General features: G+C 47.3%; 1 protein-coding gene across 3 annotated transcripts; it reads left to right on the top strand.

Moving 5' to 3' along the window:
- Nucleotides 1–1,077: 1,077 nt before the first annotated feature.
- On the top strand, nt 1,078–4,661 carry LOC120699138 (phosphatidylinositol:ceramide inositolphosphotransferase-like). Of its 3 annotated transcripts, none has more exons than XM_039983011.1 (12): nt 1,078–1,794; nt 1,908–1,997; nt 2,291–2,377; nt 2,516–2,584; nt 2,965–3,045; nt 3,155–3,226; nt 3,339–3,399; nt 3,490–3,592; nt 3,679–3,774; nt 3,852–3,898; nt 3,985–4,109; nt 4,209–4,661. In XM_039983011.1, the coding sequence occupies exons 1-12, from the start codon at nt 1,759–1,761 to the stop codon at nt 4,281–4,283; spliced, it is 942 nt and encodes a 313-aa protein (XP_039838945.1). In that variant the 5' UTR covers nt 1,078–1,758; the 3' UTR covers nt 4,284–4,661. The 3 variants fall into 3 exon arrangements, with proteins under 3 accessions (XP_039838945.1, XP_039838943.1, XP_039838946.1); XM_039983009.1 differs by having other exon boundaries at nt 1,155–1,794; nt 2,291–2,416; XM_039983012.1 differs by having other exon boundaries at nt 1,158–1,794; nt 1,912–1,997; nt 2,291–2,416.
- Nucleotides 4,662–20,839: the final 16,178 nt, after the last annotated feature.

The raw sequence follows: 20,839 nt of genomic DNA, 5'->3' as shown, positions 1-20,839 counted from the left end.
AAGTTATAGACACATGAAATAACTCCCAACACCTCTCCCAGCAATATAAAAAAGTTAATGGTAGATACCCAATTTGCCCTCTCGAGAGTAAGAACTATTGTCCGTGGGAGATTTTTACATGTCTACTTTTATGTTAAATGTTCTTGACCTCCATATCCTTATTTTTTCAGTCGCACTTGTATGTCATGTCGCCAACTTATCTTTACTCATATACCCTTTTGGACGGAATAAGCATTAACAGAGGTAGAAAAAGATGGTTGTACCGTTCTATCCATGGATCTGCTGACATATGGGCCTGCCCTCCGTTTCTTCCCCAACTGAGCTCCCCACCATGCCCAGCAGCGACGCAGAGGCGCAGGGGCGGCACTGTCAGCCCTGAGCGTGGCAGCGGCATGGCAATGAACGGAGGGCAGGGCGGCGGCGGCGCTGCTATCCCAGAGCGCGGGGGCGGCGTGCCCTCTGCGTCACTGTTGTGCTCCGAGCCGGCGCGCGCCCTGCCCTCTGCTCTGCCGCCGCCGCAGTCTAGGCCGCCGCCACGCCGCTACCCTCCTCGCCGCGCCCCTGCCCTCCGCGCCGCCGCCGCCGCAGTCTGGGCCGCCGTTGCGCCCCTGCCCTCCGTGCCGCGACACGTTCCTCGGGCACGGGCAGAATGCGGTGAGGATGTACGATGGCAAGGACGCCAACGAGGCAGCGCGCGGCAGCGGCGCGTGGGCGCGCGACAGCGGCATGCGGGTGGGCAGCTGAGTGGGTGGCCGCGACGGCAGCCCCCTGCCATTTTTTTCTTTTTTGACTTGGGGAATATGGATATAGAGCACATAGGTAATATGGTTATTTCCATTGCTCAGAACCACTTGTGCTCCCGTTAACTACTAACCGAACCTAGACGGAAGGGTATACGGGTAAAGATAAGTTGACGACAGCATATACATGTGCGACAAAAAAAATAGAGATATATAGATCAAAAGTATTTAACATAAGAATATATAGGTAAAAGTCTATGTCCGTGGTGTGTAGCTATGGGAGAAATCAGAGATGTAATCATCAAGATGAAGATTGCAATTAGAGAATTACCAAGGGGTCTGACTCCAACTTTCTTCGCTTTATTTTCTGGTAGGCGGTAGCCGCCGGCCGCCGCGTAGGAGCCGCGTCAAACTCCGCCAGCCGCCCAGCCCGCGTCCACACCAGTCAATTCCGAGTTTCCGACGCCAATCGCGAACGACTGTTCCGTTCTTGAAGTCTCCCCCTTTCCTGGCAGCAGCATGTCTTCATGTCTTCGCCATTAATCAAAGCAAATCCGGGCAGAAGAGAAGCGAGGAGGGAGCGGAGAAGGGAGGGCGGGCGGGCGGCACAGGGGAATCCCATATCTGGAAAGGCCATTTGGATCCCTGGATCCAGATAGAAAAAAAAGGAAACGAGGTCTGATTTCTTCCAGCGCGGCGGCTGCGCATCCGTCCTCTGTCTCCCCCCGTTCTCCTCCCTCCGAACAACCCGACCCCCCCACGCCCCCTCGTTATTAGTTTTTTTAGTTCCCCCATTCGGCAGGCTCGCATTCCGCCATCTGATTTCTCTCTCTCTCCCTTCCCTTCCTCTGCTGCCGGGGAGGCGGAGGAGAGGAAAGAGGCGAAGGGCGCACCAGGAAGGAGGACCTGGAGGAGGGACAACGGGAGCAATCCTCTTGCTGGCGGAGTTCTCTCCCCTCCTTGTTGGCTCCGATTCCGGGTGCAATAAATCCAGCGCTGCCGGCGGCCACCGGCAGCCATGTCGCCCTTCTACCTTGCTCGCAGTGCTTCCAAGGTCCGTGTGGTTTTTGGGTTAGATTTATTGTTTACGGGCCTCCCGTCGAGAGGCTTCACCAGATTATGTTGAGAGGCTTGACTTGGGATTTTGGGGATCGGTTTGCCATGCAGCTAGTGAGGAGGATCACCTCGGAGGTATCGGTCGAGCTCAAGATCCTCTCTGAGAAATGGCGCCTTCTTCTCGCAGGCCTCGTTTTCCAGGTACAGCCCCAGTAATTTTTGTCTGTGTGATTATTCCCTCCCAAGGGAATTATATATTTGCAGGATCATTCAACCCGTCTGCAGTTGCAAATTCAGCCTCAAGAAGAAAGTGCTGTAGAATTTGTATTCTAAATGGTCACTAAAGGAGCGGCGGCTTCTGCATTTGCTTTTTTGTTATTAACGTTTTTCTCACGGCAGATCAAATTCTGGTGGAGCAAATTGATAGTGACCAGCTGGGCATTTGCTATTTACATTCACATGTAGTTATTCTTGTTTATTTTTGGAATAAACAGTACATTCATGGTTTGGCCGCGCGAGGGGTACATTATTTGCACCAGCCAGGGCCTACCCTTCAAGATCTAGGCTTCATGATTCTTCCGGTGTGTACAACACATGCCCTAGCTTCCAATCTTGTCTATGTATGGATTGATTGAGGACCAATGTGTAACATCTAATACTTGAATTCAATACTGGAATGCTTTCTTATTTGTATTTTTGATCTGCTGAATTTCTTGTAGGAACTTGGAAAAGAAAGGGGTTACATCAGTGAGACATTGTTTACGTTCATATTCCTCTCCTTTGTATTGGTAATACACATCTTTTATACTGCCTTTCCTTTCCCTTTCTGTGGCAGCTTATGGGCTAGTTGATCACAAACCTGATCATTGCACATTTGGAAGATTGACTATTTGTTTTGAGTGAACTGACAATTCTGCAATGTATAGCTGACCCATAGCTATGACAAGCTTTATACACAAAGTACACATTACTCATACTTGCCTGATTTCAAGCTCTTAGCACACTTATATTTTCCCCTATCTTCTCCCTGTTCTTTTACTGAAATAGATCAATATTGCTCGTATCATGATTTCTATTGGCTGTCCTTCTGAAATGTACCAATTTTGCTCCTGTGTGCAAGTTTAGCCTTGCCTTGCTGAATTTTAACACCGTCGCTTTTGCCTTGCAGTGGACATTTCATCCTTTCATGCTTCATACCAAGCGCTTCTACACTGTTCTCATCTGGCGCAGGGTGCTTGCCTTCTTATGTGTGAGTGTTCCTTGGTTTGCTTTTTTTATGTAATTTTGCCATTAGCTGATATCTACGTGTGTACTCAGCAACTTACAAGGAATTATTTTTCTTTTGGGTGTTTGTTCAGGCTTCTCAATTTCTACGGATAATAACGTTCTATTCCACGCAGCTTCCAGGACCCAATTATCATTGTCGCGAGGTATGGTGGCTTGTTGAAGCTAGTTCGTCTTTTGGTGTTAGATTTTGTTATAAGTTGGTTACTATGCGTTATGATTATGATTTGTGAATATTTCATTAATCTCATACTGCAGGGCTCACCTCTGGCCAGATTACCACCACCCCAGAATGCAGCAGAGGTTCTTCTGATTAATTGTAAGATGCAGCTCCTCTATGTTTCAAACTATTCTGCTATTCCTTTTGTTGGGCCAAATAACTTAAACTAGCTCTGTCATTTGACTACAGTCCCACGGGGAGTGATATATGGCTGTGGTGACTTGATATTTTCATCCCACATGATTTTTACTCTAGTCTTTGTCATAACATACCAGAAGTATGGAAGCATAAGGTGAAGATATCTTCTTCAATTCATTTCTTCTTGTTTATGTCAGTCCAACTACACAAGATATCCTAATTATTATTTATTCTTGCCAGGTTTGTTAAGATGATTGCCTGGTGCATTGCTATTGCTCAAAGTCTTCTTATTATTTCTTCTCGCAAGCATTATAGTGTTGATGTTGTTGTTGCATGGTTAGTACATATTTATTGCACCATGGAATTATTACCATGCTTCTTTTTCCCTTTGTTGATGTATATTTCCTACGCAGGTATACTGTGAATTTGGTTGTTTTCTTTGTGGATAAGAAGCTTACAGGTGGGGAAATGATTCCTTCCTAGTGTTGGTAAATTCTATTTTTTAGCAGTTCCATTTGTTGCTAACCGTTGAAATTCATTCTGCAGAACTTCCCGATCGATCAGCAGGGTCTGCACCAATACTGCCTGTGAGTACAAAGGACAAGGATACCAAGTTGAAAGAAGAGAACACGAGATCGCTGAATAGTAACTCTGGGGATTCAGCTGACCGGGTATGAAATACCAAGTGTATATCATGACATGATGGCTACATTTTTTAAACTACCCTGTATATTTTTTGAACTGAGCAGTCGTATTATGTTGCGGTGCAGAGACCACGAACACAGATGAATGCGAAGCACGTTGAGAATGAAAGCCATGTTGATAATGAAAGTGTGAAAACATGATGAATGCTAATGGAATGATTTTTATTAGTTAAACGTCCTATTGAACTAAGGAATATGGGATGCAACGTGCTTTGGTGCCTAGCTTCTTGATCGCTTCATGACATAGCTATGAAGGATGTTGTTTTAGACCTCACGATCCTAGGCGAAACGAGTTTTGTTCGTAAAACAGTTTATGTGTTCATCTCAGCTGTCTCATTGTGACCCAACAATTTTTTCTCGTTCCTTTTTTTTTGTTTTCCAGATTGGAATTCCGATTATCTATGCAAATTGTGTATAGTTAGCACAGCTCTGAGATCCATTGCAAGTGTAACCACCTGGACAATATGAGATTGTCTTGGTTAAGTACCTACTTCTGAAAGTTCACATGGTTCGTGTGTTCACATGTGGCAGAAAAATTATGGATATTTTTGCTGCCGCGTCTGATTTTGAGCGCCTGCGGTCTGTGCATCCTCAACAGTGATGCGCTACATGATACCGTTCGTTAAGAGCACGATAAAACATGTATATGTATTTTCAAGGATCTGTCTACGGGGAGCCAAGAGGTCATTAGCTTGTTCGGCTCACAACTAGGTCGGCTTTGCGCTTTTCTAGCGTGAGCTGCTCGCAAGTAGGAGTGATAAAAAATTGAGTAAATTCCTTCAGTGCTATAAAAATTTTTGATGTCTTCAGTGCGTTCAGCTTCCTTGTGTGCTATAGAATTTTTTTAGTTCCTCTTAGTACCATTGAATCTAGGATTTATTCCATCAATGCCAAAAGGGAGCTGTTATGGTATAGTTAAATGATCATGAAAAAGATTCACTCCCCCCTCCAAAAGAACAAAACATAATTTGACTCAGCTCCCTTATATTCCATTTCGTGTTCATACCACAATCAAATTTGTGACAATCCAGGTTTTATGGGGTAAAAATATAGCTTTTATCTTTTTAAACCATGATTTCTATAGCAAGGGTATTTTTGTAATTTTTACAAAATAGTTTTGCAAAAGGCAAAATTTCAAAATTTATGAGGGGTTAAAATGCATATTTTTTTCACTTTTACCCTAAAAAAAACATATATTTATGCTTAAGTCTACCCTTGCAATTTTAAAACTTAAATTGTGTTCTTTTGCATTTTAAAAGATTTGACGGATTTGAAAATATTTCAAAATCCTTTAATCTAGTGAAAATTTGCACAACAGTAAATTTGTAGATCTTAAAAAGTTACACAACTTTCATGTTGAACACTTTTTCATTTGAGCTCTAGATCAATGGGAAATTTTATGTTTTCAGTTAGGCCCCTGGAATTTTGGAAAATTACAAATCAGTCCACCATAGTTCCTCTTCCTCTGCCCACTGGAAACAGAGCGCTGCCGTCCTTGCCATCGTTTCTCGCCGCTGTCGGTTTTCCTGCCCCCAGGCTCGACGCGCCGCCTCGAAGCATCGCCTTTGGAGCCCCACGCGTCGCCTACAAGACCCCGCCGCCGCCCAAGCCACCCCTGCTGTCCTTTCCTGCTCGCGTCACGCCGTCGTACCCCGCCATGACCGCCGGTCCGTCGCTGGACAACCTCCCCCACCACCAGTTTCGCCCCTCCTGGTCGAGTTCATCTTTGAGCCCCCTCCCTCGCTTATCTTCGCTCCTCTACACTCTATAAATCGCCCAGGTCGAACCCTCCCTGCTCGCACAAGGCCGCTGGCCACCATGTGCGCCGCCACTCGCCGGCCCACACGCGGAGCCCCCTCTCCACCCCATCCCGACTAAAATAGCGAGCGTAGACTCCTTCCTCTCAGCTCCCTGAAGCTTCCCCGCTCGACCCTCCTCTATTTGCCTCACCAGAGTGCCGCCGCCACGACAAAACACCGCCGCAGGCTACCTACTCCCGCGGCGAGCCCGCCACCGGCCACCCCGAGCCCTCGACTCCCTCTTGCTCTTCCCTCACTTTCCCCTCACCGCCATGGCCTTCCCTCGCCGGAATTTGGCCGGAACCGAGCTTCTCTGCCGCCGGCCATGCAAGGGACCTGATTGTTTTGTTTTTATTGTTTCTAGGGTCCTTTCTACAAGTAGTCAGCAGCTCTTTTCTTTTAAACTTGTGAACTTTAAAAAATCCTAGAAAAACGTAGAAAAATCAGAAAAATACCAAATTAATTTTGTTGTTTTCCTCTTGCCTAGCTTTATAACTTTGGCTACTAAAGTTTGTTTGAAACCTTATATTGTGTGCTCTAGTTTAATTGTTAGCAAATGAGTGTTTTATTTATATCTTTTTAACCATAGCTTTGTTATGCTTGATTTTTGGAACCTAGCATCCTTTTGCCATGTATAGTCTTGTGTGAAATTTGTGGCCCCAATGCTTGAATTTTGCTTGTTATTTCATGTGTTTTATTCTAAATGCTTACAAATTCATGCTTTATTTATATCTCATGTTCCAATAATGTGTTGTTTGCGATCTTTGAACCATGTGTTGTCCATGCTATGAATAGGACTGTATAAATTTTGTAGGCCCAATACTAGCCTCTAGCATGGGTTTTAAAATATTTTTGATATATGATGCTTGATTCATGTTTAGTTTGTGAGGCTTGTTCCTGTTAATTTTTGTAGCTGAAATTTATTTATGTTTACTTTTACTCTATAAATGATTGCCCAGTAAAGTAACACTTTTAAGCTTGGTCTTAAATGTTTACTATATTGGATAACAACTTTTTAGTGAAGAAAAGATATACTTAAGCACTTCACTAAATCCAACTATTGCATTGCATATAGAAGCAACATTGTTAGCTAACGGTACTCACGAAATGCTACCCAAGCTGGTGAACTAGCAACCCGAAGCGGAGATAAACTTGATGGAAGATAACGAAGACCTAAACGTGACCCCAAAGTCCGAGAGTGAACTACATGAAGTCCAGGCCAACATTGTGAAATTAAGTGAAGTCCCGAACCCAGATTCGGAAGAACCAAAGTCCACTGACTCTATAGATTCTACTAAAGGCAAGCCCCGGTGCATAATCCTATTATTTTAAATTATGCTATTTATGGTTTCTATTTACTTGTGCATTTAAGTTATTGGAGTTGAATGAAAAACTTAGATGCATAATCCTAGGTACCTATTGATTGAACACTAGAATCTGAGTTCGAATAGATGCTATGCTAATAGGGCTGGTAAAAGTCGAGTGATTGCCTGTCACTCGCAAGCTTTATAGGAGTTGATTGTTTACTTTCTTGTAATCACTATAAGGACCACGGACCGCCTGTGTAGATAAATTTGCTAAGGCCGCAGTGTGTGGTAGTGTTGATTAAGCGTTTGAAAGTACTAGCCACATGCCGTAAATATGGTACGCGGCAAGGCTAGTAACCAAATGGCCCGGTAAGTGGACATATCTTCCACTCTCTCTTAGGGATAGGATGAATAAAATGGATGTGGGACGAGGTTGGTGCCCAATTAAATAGTGTAGCGCTACAACTACGACTATGAGGGACGAGGTGGGTGCCCTATAGTCGGGGAGAGTGGCTCTGTCCATGAACCGGAATGAAAGGCTAAAGGTTGCTTGGGAGTGACTCAACAGTGCTACAAGTGTGTGTGTTAGGTTTACCTTGCAAGGATTGAAATTCGGTTCGAACTATTCCGCCTCTCACGGATATTGAGACTGCTTAATCTCTTTGCCACATAGAGTAAGAAGTGAAACAAAGATTATACTATGTAACATCCGGTTTATAAAAGGACATAAACCGAGTAATCATATACGTGCCAGGATCAAGTCACACGTATATACAACAAAATGAACAGTATATCACATCACATATCACGTAAAAAGATATAATAAAGTCGTATATACACGAATATTATTTATTACATGAATGATAAAATGTCTGATACAGTAGAAGCGTAAAAAATACATATACGAAAACTCTCGTAAGCTGGGCGCCACAGGGACGTCGATTGGGAGACGAACGCCTAGAAGTCCTCGTACTCCTGGTAGCTCCGGGTGAACTCCCTCGCGTCGGCAGGAACTGAGCAGCAGTAGAGTATCCCAAAACAGAATAAGAGGAAAAAGAGTAGAGAAGGCAAGTGTGAGTACACAACTTGTACTCAACAAGTATAACACAAACTATGAGGCTCTAAGGTTGGCTGACTTAACTGCATTAGCTTTTAATCTTGGCAAAATTTTATTAAAGCTATTTACTACAAGTGGATGAATTACCATAAACCCAGTTACATAGAAATTAATCAAAATTAATTATGATACTACTGAGAACCAAACCAAACCACCCGGGGAACCCCCCTAATCAAAGGAAGATAACCCCACTAATCAAAAGGAGGATCTGGGCCGCTCATGACCATGAGCGTATACCAGTTTTACACTCTGCAGAGGTTGTACATCTTTACCCACAAGTCGTGAGCTACGCTAGTTGTTCATCACACTTCCTTAGGTGAGATGGCTAGCAAGCACACTACTAGGCCGTTACAAAGAATCTCGTTGGTAAGGCGTAACTGCGAAGAGTTGGATTAGCGACGATGGGGCCCACCTCACAGGGGTACAAGACACAAAAGCACAGACCAAGCCAGAGGAGCAGGGACCATTGAAGCTTACCACCCTTGCCCCGTCGGTAAGTTACTCCAAACCAAAAAGACCTAATTAGTAAGCCAAGACCGTCCCATTCCAGTCTTGTGGTAGCGCTGTTGTCCCAGGTTGTTGCTCTATGAACCGGTCCTTAGGGAGAGTGGCCAACCAAGAAGTAAGCACCGTGCTGGCCGCCTAAACCATGTTTCTAACAAAACATACTTTTAATGAGACGTGAGCCACTCAGAGGGCCACTCCCAGAATTAAGTTGCATATACCATTAATCAAATTAATTAAAAAGGACCATTATGTGTGAGAGCACAGCAACCTAGCATAACTAACCAAAATGCAACCCAAGGGATATATAAAGGATATAAAGTGGCTAGAGAAGTCCTTATAGGCATACAATATTAAAATTCAGTATGAAATTCTATTTAAAGGTGATAGGTGTTGTTCATGTTATACTTGCCTTCCTCAAAGTTCTTCTGCTGCTCAAACTGCTCTGAAGGTGACTCCTGGTACTCCTCCGAAGGATCAATGTCTACTCACGATCGCAATGCCAAAAACAAGTCCAGCACATACACATACATGCAAACAAAGGCAAACACTAAGAAACAGTACAACAATACATAAAAACCACAAACTAAACTAAGCTAGAACTATTCTACGCATTACAACGATCGCGTGGACATAAAAAAATGCTTAAAACGGAGCTAGAACGCGAAAACTAGGGCTAAAACAGGGTCCAGGGTTCTATCTGCAAGAAAACTGAAGTTCCAGGGGGTTCTGCGCAAAAACTAAGGGCTTAAACATAATTAATGGGTAGATCTAGGGTCTAACGCGCAAAAACAATAGGTCTAGACCGCGGGTTCTAAAAGAGAAAAGCGCAGGGGCCTAATTGCTAAAAACAGGGTCAAACTGGAATTTCTTTTGAACTAACCAGGACTGCGGGTTAATTTCAAAAGAGTTCGGGGACTCTTTAGCAAAAATGCTGAGCCGAACCGGTAAGGGTGATTCTTGGCCATTGGATCACGATCACGTGGATCAGATCAGATTTGGACGCGATCTAATCCTGCGCGTTGCCTGTGGATCAGGCGATCCAGGTTCATCGGCTCGTGGGGACGGCGGCGCTGTCGCCGGACTTGAGCTACCCGAGGCGGTGCTCCTCGATTCCTCGTCGGATTTCATCGAATTCGATGCTCCGAGGGTCATTTCGACCAAGGTTTGGGTCAGGGGTGCTCGGTGCGGTACGCGTAATCCACCTGAGCACTCATTTGGGCTCGGGGGGTGCCCTGAGATGCGGTTGCACAGGCGGCGGCGGGTCTACGTGGCGTGACTCGCCGGCATGCGCGTTCACGCGCAACTCTGAGCACGGGAACGGGGGCAACGGTCGGGTGCGCGTGCGTTAACCTAGAGCAAGCCAAAACGGGGATGGTGCGGGCCGGAGAGATGCTATAACGTGCCCGCCACGGCGGGGTTGCGCAAGCGCGGCGGCGGAGGTGGGCTACGGCCTACAGAAGCTAACACAAAAAGACCAGGGGAGGACGCGGGGGCTCACTGAGGCTCGAATCGAGCGGGGAGGCCATGCAGAGGGCGCGACGGCGATGTCCAGCGGCGGGGCTGGTGCGGAGCTCTGGGAGGTGGCGCTGCAGGAGTGCTCCGGTCCTTCTGACCCACGGGGAAGGTCGATGCGGCCCTGTGAAGGTGTGATGGGGGTCAGGGGGAACTCAGGGGTCGCCGACTGTGAGAAATCTGGCGACGTTCCGATTACCTGCGGCGGCGCTCTGGGGAAATCCCGTGCATGCAAGGGTCGAAGTCAGGGAAGGAGGGCTCGAGGAGGCTCCTGGCACCAAGGAGGAGCTCATGCGGTGGCTCTTAGAGGCTAGGGGCAGCGGAGCGGTGATGGCATGGCGGCGGGGTGCTCTGCTCCGAGCAGAGGCCAGGTGAGGCGACTGCGGCTAGGGTTTGGTGGTGGCGGCTACGGATGGGAGGAGGGCGCAGCGGTCGCGGGGCGCCTGATAAAGGAGGAGGTCGGGGATCACGGCGCATACGCTCGGGAAGGAAGGCCGGCGCTCTCGGCGGTGATGCCGCGCGGACGTTGTGTTGCGGGGGAAGAAGGGCCTGACCGGTGGGATAGGGTTGTTAGCCTCGGGTGAATGGGTGTTCGGGCGCGTGGCGTTGGGGAAGATGGCGCCAACATGTGGGGCCGGGCGGTCGGAGACGGAGCGAGCGCGCGGGTGAACGGGCTGAAACGGAAATGGGCCGCTGAGTGAGGGAGCGCTGGGCCGCTGCGGGATTGGGCCGTCCGTGGGGGAAGAGGGAAGTGGGGTCGCGGGCCGGACGCGGGGAGCGGGCCCAGGGAAAGGAGGCCGCGGGCTGAGGGAAAGGGTGGGCCGCCGGGTTGGCTGCTGGGCTACTTCCTGGGTTTGGGTTTGATTGGGTTTCTTTTTTTCCTTTCCTTTTCTATTTCCAAACAACTCAAATCTATTTGAATTCATATGAATTTGAACTCAAACTCCTATGCAATCAAGCAAAATAAAACCATGCACCAGCATGAATGCAACAACGAGTTTAACCTAGAAAATTTTTTAATTACTTGTGAGAGAAAATTAATTTAAATGCAAGTCTAAGCATATAAAACCTTAGACAATTGAATAAAGCTAATTAAATTTATTATTAAATATTGAAATTTAAATTTAGGGTGTTACGTACTCAATCTTGTTGAATGCAAATAATTTCTCTACCATGCTTGTATAGATAGGAGCAAACCTAGAAGAATTAATGAAACTAGAACTTGAAAGCTAAAATTTAAAATTAAGGACCTACTCTTTGTTGCTTTTCAGCAAAAGAAAACCCAGAGCCTTCACAAGCCTTGCATGTCTAGTTAAAGGGATATTATATACTCTTAGTCGGGTCAGCCTTGCTGAGTATTAGTATACTCAGTCTAGCTTGTGACCTTGTTTTCAGGTAATTCCTGGAATATTTGGTGAGATTGACGTCATGTACGGGCTTCATCATGATGTCATATATCGTCGCTAGATATCGTTTTCTTTTCGCTATTTATAAACTCTGAAGAACTTATCTACTTTCAAATTTCTAAGGTACCCTGTTCGAACTCTCAAAACTCAGTTTATAATAACATTTATTATTGAAGTTTGCATTGTAATCTCTGGGCTCACCTTCGAGTGAGGTATGTTGTTATGATCCGATATTTAGTGGTTTTATTGGGATTTTACCCGACAGATTGTCATATTACTCCATTTGAAGTGCGTAGTAATTTTTTTTATCTATAATAGTTAGGTTTAACGCTCTTTAGCCGGATTAATTTTGGCGGTTCTGTCACAGCTGGTATCAGAGCCGAAACATACACACCAGAGGTTACGAGGAACTTTAAAACTACTTTTGGAATAAAAGATGTGCTCAACAAAGTGTTTATAAAACTACGTTGGATTCGTTAAGGACTGTGCTTAGACCGTAAAGCCCTAGAGTGATCTTATGGGTATTATAAGGTGGCTATTAATATATATATATATGCTATATATTTTCTGTAGGTACACTAACCATGATTCGGTAGGTTAAGAACAGTTAGGATCTATCGGTTAGCTATATAGGGAGAGACGTCTGCCACCGAAACTAACCACGTAAGGCCAAAAGTATTTGACAGTTATTTTTTATTGTAAGGACGATAGAATGTGCATGCATTGTTAAAACTTGAATGCTTTAATTCTTGTTTAAATGAGTAAATGTTTTGAGCATCTTTCTAAGGATCTTTAGAGTGCTTTATCTTGTTTGATTGGTTAGTGATATTTTGATGAGTGCCTTGTTTTAAAACCTTGAGTTTGTTGATCTTAGAAAAAGGTAAACTAGTTGTGTTTAGCTATCTTAGGTAGAGCCTTTGTATCCTTAATCTTTTATTCAAGGAATTTCAAATGATCAACTAGCCTTGTTTGTAGTTTGATCATGTCTGGATTCTTATAAAACCCCATGTTTCAATGATCTCTTGAATTTCAAGAGTCTTTTTTTACCATCCTGCCATTTGATCCCCTGAATTAGATGGCAGAACTTTGTTTTTGTAACACCCTGATTTAAATTTCAGCATTTATTAATAAATTTAATTGGCTTTATTAAATTTTCTAGGTTTATTATGTTTAGTATGGCATTTAATTCAATTTTGTTTCACAAGTAATTAAAATTTGACTAAGTTTAAAATTTTGTGTTGCATTCATGCTGGTGCATACTTTTATTTGAGTGTGGTTTGAATTCAAATTCATATTTGAATTCAAACTTTGTATGAATTAGAAAGAGGGAAATAGAAAGCAAACCCACACCCAAAGTCAACCCAGCCCAAACCCAGTGACCCACCCCAGCCCAAGCCGGCCCAGCGCGGCCCAGGTCTCACTTCTCCCTCTCCCTTCCCGGGCGGCCCAGCCCGCACGTCACCCCTTCAGCCCGCAAGCGCGCCACTCCTCCACCTCGGCCCAGCACGCGCGCTCGCGCCAGCGCGGGCCCGCAAGCCAGCCACTCGCACGCGCGACGCTAGTGCTCTTCCGCTGACCGCTCTGGCCCACCCGCCAGCGCCCCTTCCTCCACCTTCCTTCTTCCACCTCGCGCCCGAGTCCCTCTGCTCCGCGTTGCTCGCTGCCCGTGGCCCCGCTCCGCCCGTGCGCACGCCCGAGGCCCACTGGCCGGCCATCCAGAGCTTCCCCTCCTTCTAGAAGCCTCTCCCTAGGGACCGGATCAAGCCAGGCCGTTGGGGCGATCCGCTATCTCCGCGCTACGCCAATCCCGGCCGCGCATCTCGCTGGCCTTCCCGTCGTGGCACGCACGCCAAGAGACCCGGAGTCCCTTTAATTGACGCCGCGGCCGTACCCCGGAACTCCCCCATCCCGCAGCCTCCACCTCTGCCTCACATCACCGCCACCGAAAGGCTCCGCCGCGGAGAGGCCTCCACGCCGGTGAGCATCTCCGCTACCCCAATTCATCGCCGCCAGTGGCTTTCAGCCCATCCTAACCCCCGTGACGTCTTCACAGCACGACGCCGCGCCTACCCGTGGGGATCCGGAGCCCAGGGCATCCCCGCACCGACCCGTCACCGAACGCCGCCGCGACTCGCCGCCGGTCTTCGCCGCCGGACCCCCTGCACGACCCCCACGCTCGTTTCGAGTCTCGGTGAGGACCTCCTCCACCCGCTCTTCCTTTTCGACCTGCTAGTGTAGCCTATAGCGCACCCCAGCAGCCCCTGCGCGCGCACGCCAGCGATGCACCGCCGCGCCGTCCGCCCCTCGCCGTGGCGAGCCCTGCCCAGGCCCGGCCGAGCCCCGCTCCTGCCTCTAGTGCTTTGCGCATACCGCGGGCATGCTCCCAGGCCCAATCCCGGGTTAAATCAACCCCCGGAGTGCCGGATTAGCGAACTCCGGCGAGTCTTTCCCCGCGCGCCGCCGCGGGAGCGTGCCGCCGGCGCGTTCCGCCGCCGCCCCACACCCAAACCCTCTTGAACCGTCCGATCCGAAGCAAGCGGCCGCGATTAGATCAAGGTTACTTTAGATCTAGGCCGTCAGATCTAAATCCTGCGGCTGGAAATCGAAGATACCGGTTCGGCCGATCTTTTTGCATAAGAGACCCCCACCTTCCTTGAAATCAACCCGCGGTCCATCGGTATAGAAAAATATTTACGCAGAGGCCCTGTTTTTAGCACTTAGCCCCCTGAGCTCTTTAGAAATAGTGGCCGCCGTCCAGCATTGAAGTTTTTGCGAGTTAGACCCTGAAGTTAGTGTTTAATTACGTCTAGGTCCTCGGTTTTTGCAGAAACCCCCCTGGAACTTAGTTTTTATTACAAATAAGCCCCTAGAACTTGTTTTTAGCCTAGATTATGCGTTTTAGCTCTGTTTTTAGCGTTCTTTATGTCCACGCGATCGTTGTAACGCGTAGAATAGTTTTAGCTTAGTTTTTCTTGCTATTTTTATGTATTGATGTACTGTTTCTTAGTTTTTGTTAGTATTTGCTTGTATGCTTATTATTGTGCATTGTTTTGGCCATGTGTTCGTGAGTAGACGCTGAGCTATCTGAGGAGCCCCAGTACCAGTACCCGGAGCAGCCGTCTTCGGAGCAGTTTGAGCAGCAGCCAGAGCAGTACGAGGAAGGCAAGTGTAACATGAACAACCTATCACTTTAATTACATTTTTCATACTGCATTTAATTCTGTATGCCTATAAGGATTTCCTAGCCACTTTATATCCTTTATATGTACCTTTGGGTTGCATTTTGGTTAGTTGTGCTAGGTTGCTGTGCTACAACACACTCTGGTCCTTTATAATTAATTTGGTTAATGGTTTACTTGAACTTAATTCTGAGAGTGGCCCTCTGTGTGGATGAGTGGCTCACGTCTCGTTAAAAGATGTTTTTGTAGAAACATGGTTTAGGGGGCCAGCACGGTGCTTAGTGCTTGGTTGGCCACTCTCCATAAGGACCGGTTCATAGAGCGACAACCTGGGACAACAGCGCTACCACAAGGCTAGAATGGGATAGACTTGGCTTACTAATTAGGTCTTTTTGGTTTGGAGTAACTTACCTGCGGGGCAAGAGTAGTAAGCTTCAATGGTCCCTGCTCCTCCGGCTAGTCTGTGCTTGGTTTGCGTACCTGTGCTTGTACCCCCGTGAGGTGGGCCCCATCATCGCTGACCTAACTCTCGCGGTTACGCCTTACCAACGAGATTCTTTGTAACGGCCTCGTAGTGAGTCGCTAGTCATCTCACCTAAGGAAGTGTGATGAACCTCTGGCGTAGCTCACGACTTGTGGGTAAAGATGTGCAACCTCTGCAGAGTGTAAAACTGGTATACTAGCCGTGCTCACGGTTATGAGCGGCCCAGATCCTCCTTTTGATTAGTGAAGTTATCTCCTTCCGACGAGGGAGGTGCTTCTCGGGGTTACCTTGGTGGCTTGGTTTTGGTTTGGTTTTTCAGTAGATACATGATTAAACTTGATTAATAACTATGTAACTGGGTTAAGGGTAATTCATCAACTCGTAGTAAATAGCTTTAATAAAATTTTGCCAACGCTTAAAAGCTAATGCAGTTGAGTCAGCCAGCCTAGAGCCTCATAGTTTGTGTTATACTTGTTGAGTACAAGTTATGTGCTCACTCTTGCCTCTTCTCTACTTTTTCCTCTCAGCTACGCTACTGCTACTCAGTTCCTGCCGACACGAGGGAGTTCGTCCAGCGCTACCAGGACTACGAGGACTTCTAGGTGTTCGTCTCCTAGTCGACGTCCCTGTGGCGCCCTGCTTCAGCTTCGGAGAGCTTTATCGTATTTTGTACTTCGCTTCCGCTGTATCAGACATTTTTGTCATTATTGTAATAAATAACATTCGTATTCGCTTTATTATGTCTTTTACGTGATATGTGCTATGATATACTGTTCATTCTGTTGTATATACGTGTGACTTGATCCTGGCACGTATATGATTGCTCGGTTTATGTTCTTTTATAAACCGGGTGTTACAGAGTGGTATCAGAGCCGTATCGACTGTAGGACGAAGCCTAGATAGAACTGGTCGAGTTTTAGGACTTCTTCTCACCAATCCTTGACTGCTGAAACTATTTCACTATTATACCCCTTGACTTCTATGACTTTTACCCTTATTGCCTTGATTTCTTTCTCTAAAGAATAGTTTTCGTAGATTTTGGCCTGAATCAGTCATCTGACCACCATGAGTATTAGCTAGGTGACCCTTTTATAATAATACGATAGCACGTTCTGCGACGCGTTGTGTTAGTCGAGTCTTTTGCTAAACTCGGCTAAGTTGTGAAAAATTGTCTGCTTGTTATTATGCTACATGTTTGATTTGGATTTTTGACTAATTGCATAGCTTAGTTGTTTAAATTTGTTTAAAGAAAATCACTCAGGTGTTAAAGATAACTAATTAATAAAAATGAGTTAGATCGTTGGGGGTAAAACAGTCCACTCTATCCTGTCTACTTTATCATGGCTGAATCTTTTTCCGCAAAGAGTTATCATATCCATCTGAATTATTTCTGCAATATCCTTACTCGTGAAATCTTTTGTCCAAAATCAGATGGTGAACACCAGGCGTGGTTCTGACCAGCAGGGGCAGAACAACCAGGGTCAGAACACCCAGGGGACCGGGATCCCGATGCCGCCACCTTTGACTCCGGAGCAGTACTTCCAGCTCCAGATGCAGATGATGGCCACCCTGAACAACACTGTTCAGGCTCTTCAGCAGGCTCACACTCAGCCTCCGCCTCCTCCACCGCCGCAGCCTCGCGACAGGCGTGCTGAGTTCCTGAGGGGTCACCCGCCGACGTTTTCTCACACGTCCGACCCTCTTCAGGCTGACGACTGGCTCCGTGCAGTGGAGCGTCAGCTGGACATCGCCCAGTGCGATGATCGGGAGCGAGTTCTGTACGCAGCAGGACAGCTGCGAGGGGCAGCTTTGGACTGGTGGGAGTCCCACCCAGTTCACGACCGCGAGGCTCTCACTTGGCTCCAGTTCAGGGAGCATTTCCGCAGCCACAACGTCCCCGCGGGCGTTATGAAGATGAAGCAGAAGGAGTTCCTTGCACTAAAGCAGGTAATCTTAAGTATAATCATTCAGCGTTTTCTTTTGAGCTAATGCCCCCTTGTTCTATCCTTATGAATCTTGAGTTAATCTTCCGATATCTATCTGTCTTTGTGAATTCAGGGGACTATGTCGGTCACGGAGTATCGTGATCGCTTTCTGCAGCTTGCTCGCTACGCCCCTGCTGATGTTGCGGATGACCGCAAGAAGCAGGAGCACTTCATGGAGGGTCTGGAGGACTACCTCCAGTACGCGCTGCTCAACCTCCGCTTCGACGACTTCAACCATCTAGGTTGACAGCGCGCTCAACACTGGGCGCAAGCACCTGGAGATGGAGGACAAGAAGAGGAAGGTTGTCCCCGTTGCTATCCGGCAGCAACACTCGTCCTCGCCTCCAGCTGCCCCAGCAGTACCTAGCAGCAGTACCGGCCTCCTCAGCAGTACCAGCAGAGGCCACCGCAGCAGTACCTGCCTCGACAGCAGCAGCAGCAGGCAGGGCAGGGCCAGAGGTTACCGGCACCTCCGGCTCGTGCTCCACCAGCTCCACCGGCACCGCAGACTCCACGTCCGGCAGCTCCTACCGGACAGCAGGCTCAGGGACCCCCTCGCACTTGCTTTCACTGCGGCCAGCCGGGGCACTACGCCAACGCTTGCCCCCGGAAGGCGCAGGCGGGACAGCAGGGGCGCCCAGCTCAGCCCAGGGCGCCACTTCAGGGCAGAGTGAACCACGTGACTGGCCGAGTCAGCGGCCGAGGCTCCCAACGTGGTTATTGGTACGTTCATGGTTAATTCATATCCAGCTACAGTGTTTTTTGATACTGGTGCTACGCATTCCTTCATTACTCAGTCTTTTGTAGAGCATCATGGTATTCATACTAGCACATTAAAGAGGTGCCTGTTAGTATCTTCACCGGGAGGACAGTTGAGGTCTCACACTTACTGCCCGAGAGTCAGTGTTTCTTTGAGGGGAGTAGAGTTCTGTACTGATCTGATGGTGCTAGACACCAAGGGCATTGATGTCATTCTAGGAATGGAGACTCTGGCCAAGTGGGGAGTTCGGATAGATTGTGCTCAGAGGACAGTCTTGCTATCAGCTTCCAGTGGCCAAGAGGTTGTTATCAGTGCAGTAGAGCCTTTGGGATTTCTTCATCAGATGGAGGCTAGACCCACGAACGGTATTCGCGTGGTGTCTGAATTCCCGAATGTCTTTCCGGATGATCTGCCAGGTATGCCGCCTGAACGCGCCATTGAGTTTTGTATTGATCTCTTGCCTGGCACAGCTCCTATTGCAAAGCGGCCCTACCATATGGCACCTATAGAGCATGAAGAAGTCAAGAAGACTATTGATGAGTTGCTAGCCAAGGGCTATATCCATCGCAGCTTCTCTCCTTGGGCTTTTCCATTATTGCTGGTAGATAAGAAGGATGGCTCGAAGAGAATGTGTGTTGATTATCGGGAGCTGAATGCAGTCACTATCAAGAACAAACATCCGCTGCCCCGTATTGAGGATCTCTTCGATCTGCTTCGAGGTGCTCGTATATTCTCGAAGATTGATCTTCGTTCGGGTTATTTTTCAGCTGAGGATCCGTCCTGGGGATATTCCGAAGACAGCATTCACCTGCAAGTACGGGCTATATGAGTATACGGTCATGTCCTTCGGCTTGACTAATGCCCCGGCTTTCTTCATGCATTTGATGAACATGGTCTTCATGGATTACCTGGATGTCTTTGTGGTGATTTTCATTGATGATATTCTGATCTTCTCCAAGATAGAAGAAGAGCATGAGGAGCATCTGAGACTCGTGTTGCAGAGGCTGAGAGAACATCAGTTGTATGCTAAGTTCAGCAAGTGCGAGTTCTGGATTGACGAGGTTCCATTCCTCGGTCATGTTATCTCTCAGGGAGGCATTGCTGTTGATCCGAGCAAGGTGAAGGATGTGCTCGAGTGGGAGACACCGCAGACAGTAAAGGAAGTCAGGTCTTTCTTGGGCTTAGCTGGATATTATCGGAGGTTCATTGAGAATTTCTCCAAGATCGCGAAGCCTTTGACTTCTTTGCTGGAGAAAAATGTGGCTTTCGTGTGGACTGATGAGCGTCAGAGGGCCTTTGATGAGCTGAAGAAGAGGTTGACTACGGCGTCAGTCCAGACTCTGCCAGACCAGACCAAGAGGTTCACGGTATATTGTGATGCTTCGAAGGATGGTCTTGGGTGTGTTCTGATGCAGGAGGGCAGAGTAATTGCTTATGCTTCACGGCAGTTACGTCGGCATGAGCTGAACTATCCCACTCATGATCTTGAGTTAGCCGCAGTTGTGCATGCTCTGAATGATTTGGAGGCACTACTTGTATGGGCAGCGTTGTGATATCTATACTGATCACAAGAGCCTCAAGTACATTTTCACGCAGAATGAGCTGAACATGCGGCAGAGAAGATGGCTAGAGTTAGTCAAGGATTATGACCTGGAGATTCACTATCATCCGGGCAAGGCCAATGTTGTAGCAGATGCTCTGAGCAGAAGAAGTTATGTCAACATGGCCGTGGCTTTCCAGATGCCTCCAGAGTTATGTGAGGAGTCCGAGCAGTTGAGTCTGGGCTTCTTGCATCATACTTCCAGTGCAGCATTTGAGGCAGTACCGACTCTAGAGTCAGAGATCCCGCAGCATCAGAAAGATGATGAGAAGCTGCAGGAGATTCATGAGTTGGTCAAGAAGGGCAAGGCTCCTCATTTCAGAGAGGATGATCAGGGTACTTTGTGGTACAAGAACCGGATCTGTGTGCCAGATGTGAAGGATCTCCGGAAGTTGATTCTGAGTGAGGCCCATGATACAGCATACTCTATTCATCCGGGCAGCACGAAGATGTACTATGATCTGAAGGAACGTTTCTGGTGGTATGGGATGAAGCGTTCAGTGGCAGAGTATGTGGCTATTTGTGACACCTGCCAGCGTGTCAAGGCTGAGCATCAGAGGCCAGCAGGTCTATTACAGCCTTTGAAGATTCCAGAGTGGAAATGGGAGGAAATCACTATGGACTTCATTGTTGGTTTGCCTCGTACTCAGAAAGGGTACAACTCCATTTGGGTAGTAGTGGATCGATTGACGAAGGTTGCTCACTTCATTCTAGTGAACACTACTTACTCCGGTGCTAGACTTGCAGAGTTGTACATCTCTCGGATTGTCTGCTTGCATGGTGTGCCCAAGAAGATTATATCTGACAGAGGGTCTCAGTTCACTTCTCGGTTCTGGGAGCAGCTCCATGATTCGTTGGATACGAAGCTGCGTTTCAGTACGGCTTATCACCCTCAGACAGATGGGCAGACAGAGAGGACCAACCAAGTGTTGGAGGATATGCTGAGGGCTTGTGCTATTCAGTATGGTACTAGTTGGGATAAGTGCCTGTCATATGCTGAGTTCTCTTATAACAACAGCTATCAGGCCAGTCTGAAGAAGT

This window comes from Panicum virgatum, chromosome 3K, assembly GCF_016808335.1.
Source record: "Panicum virgatum strain AP13 chromosome 3K, P.virgatum_v5, whole genome shotgun sequence".
Taxonomy (NCBI): Eukaryota; Viridiplantae; Streptophyta; class Magnoliopsida; order Poales; family Poaceae; genus Panicum; species Panicum virgatum.
Note: the sequence above shows the minus strand (reverse complement) of the source record. Positions and strands in the feature narration are given on the sequence as shown.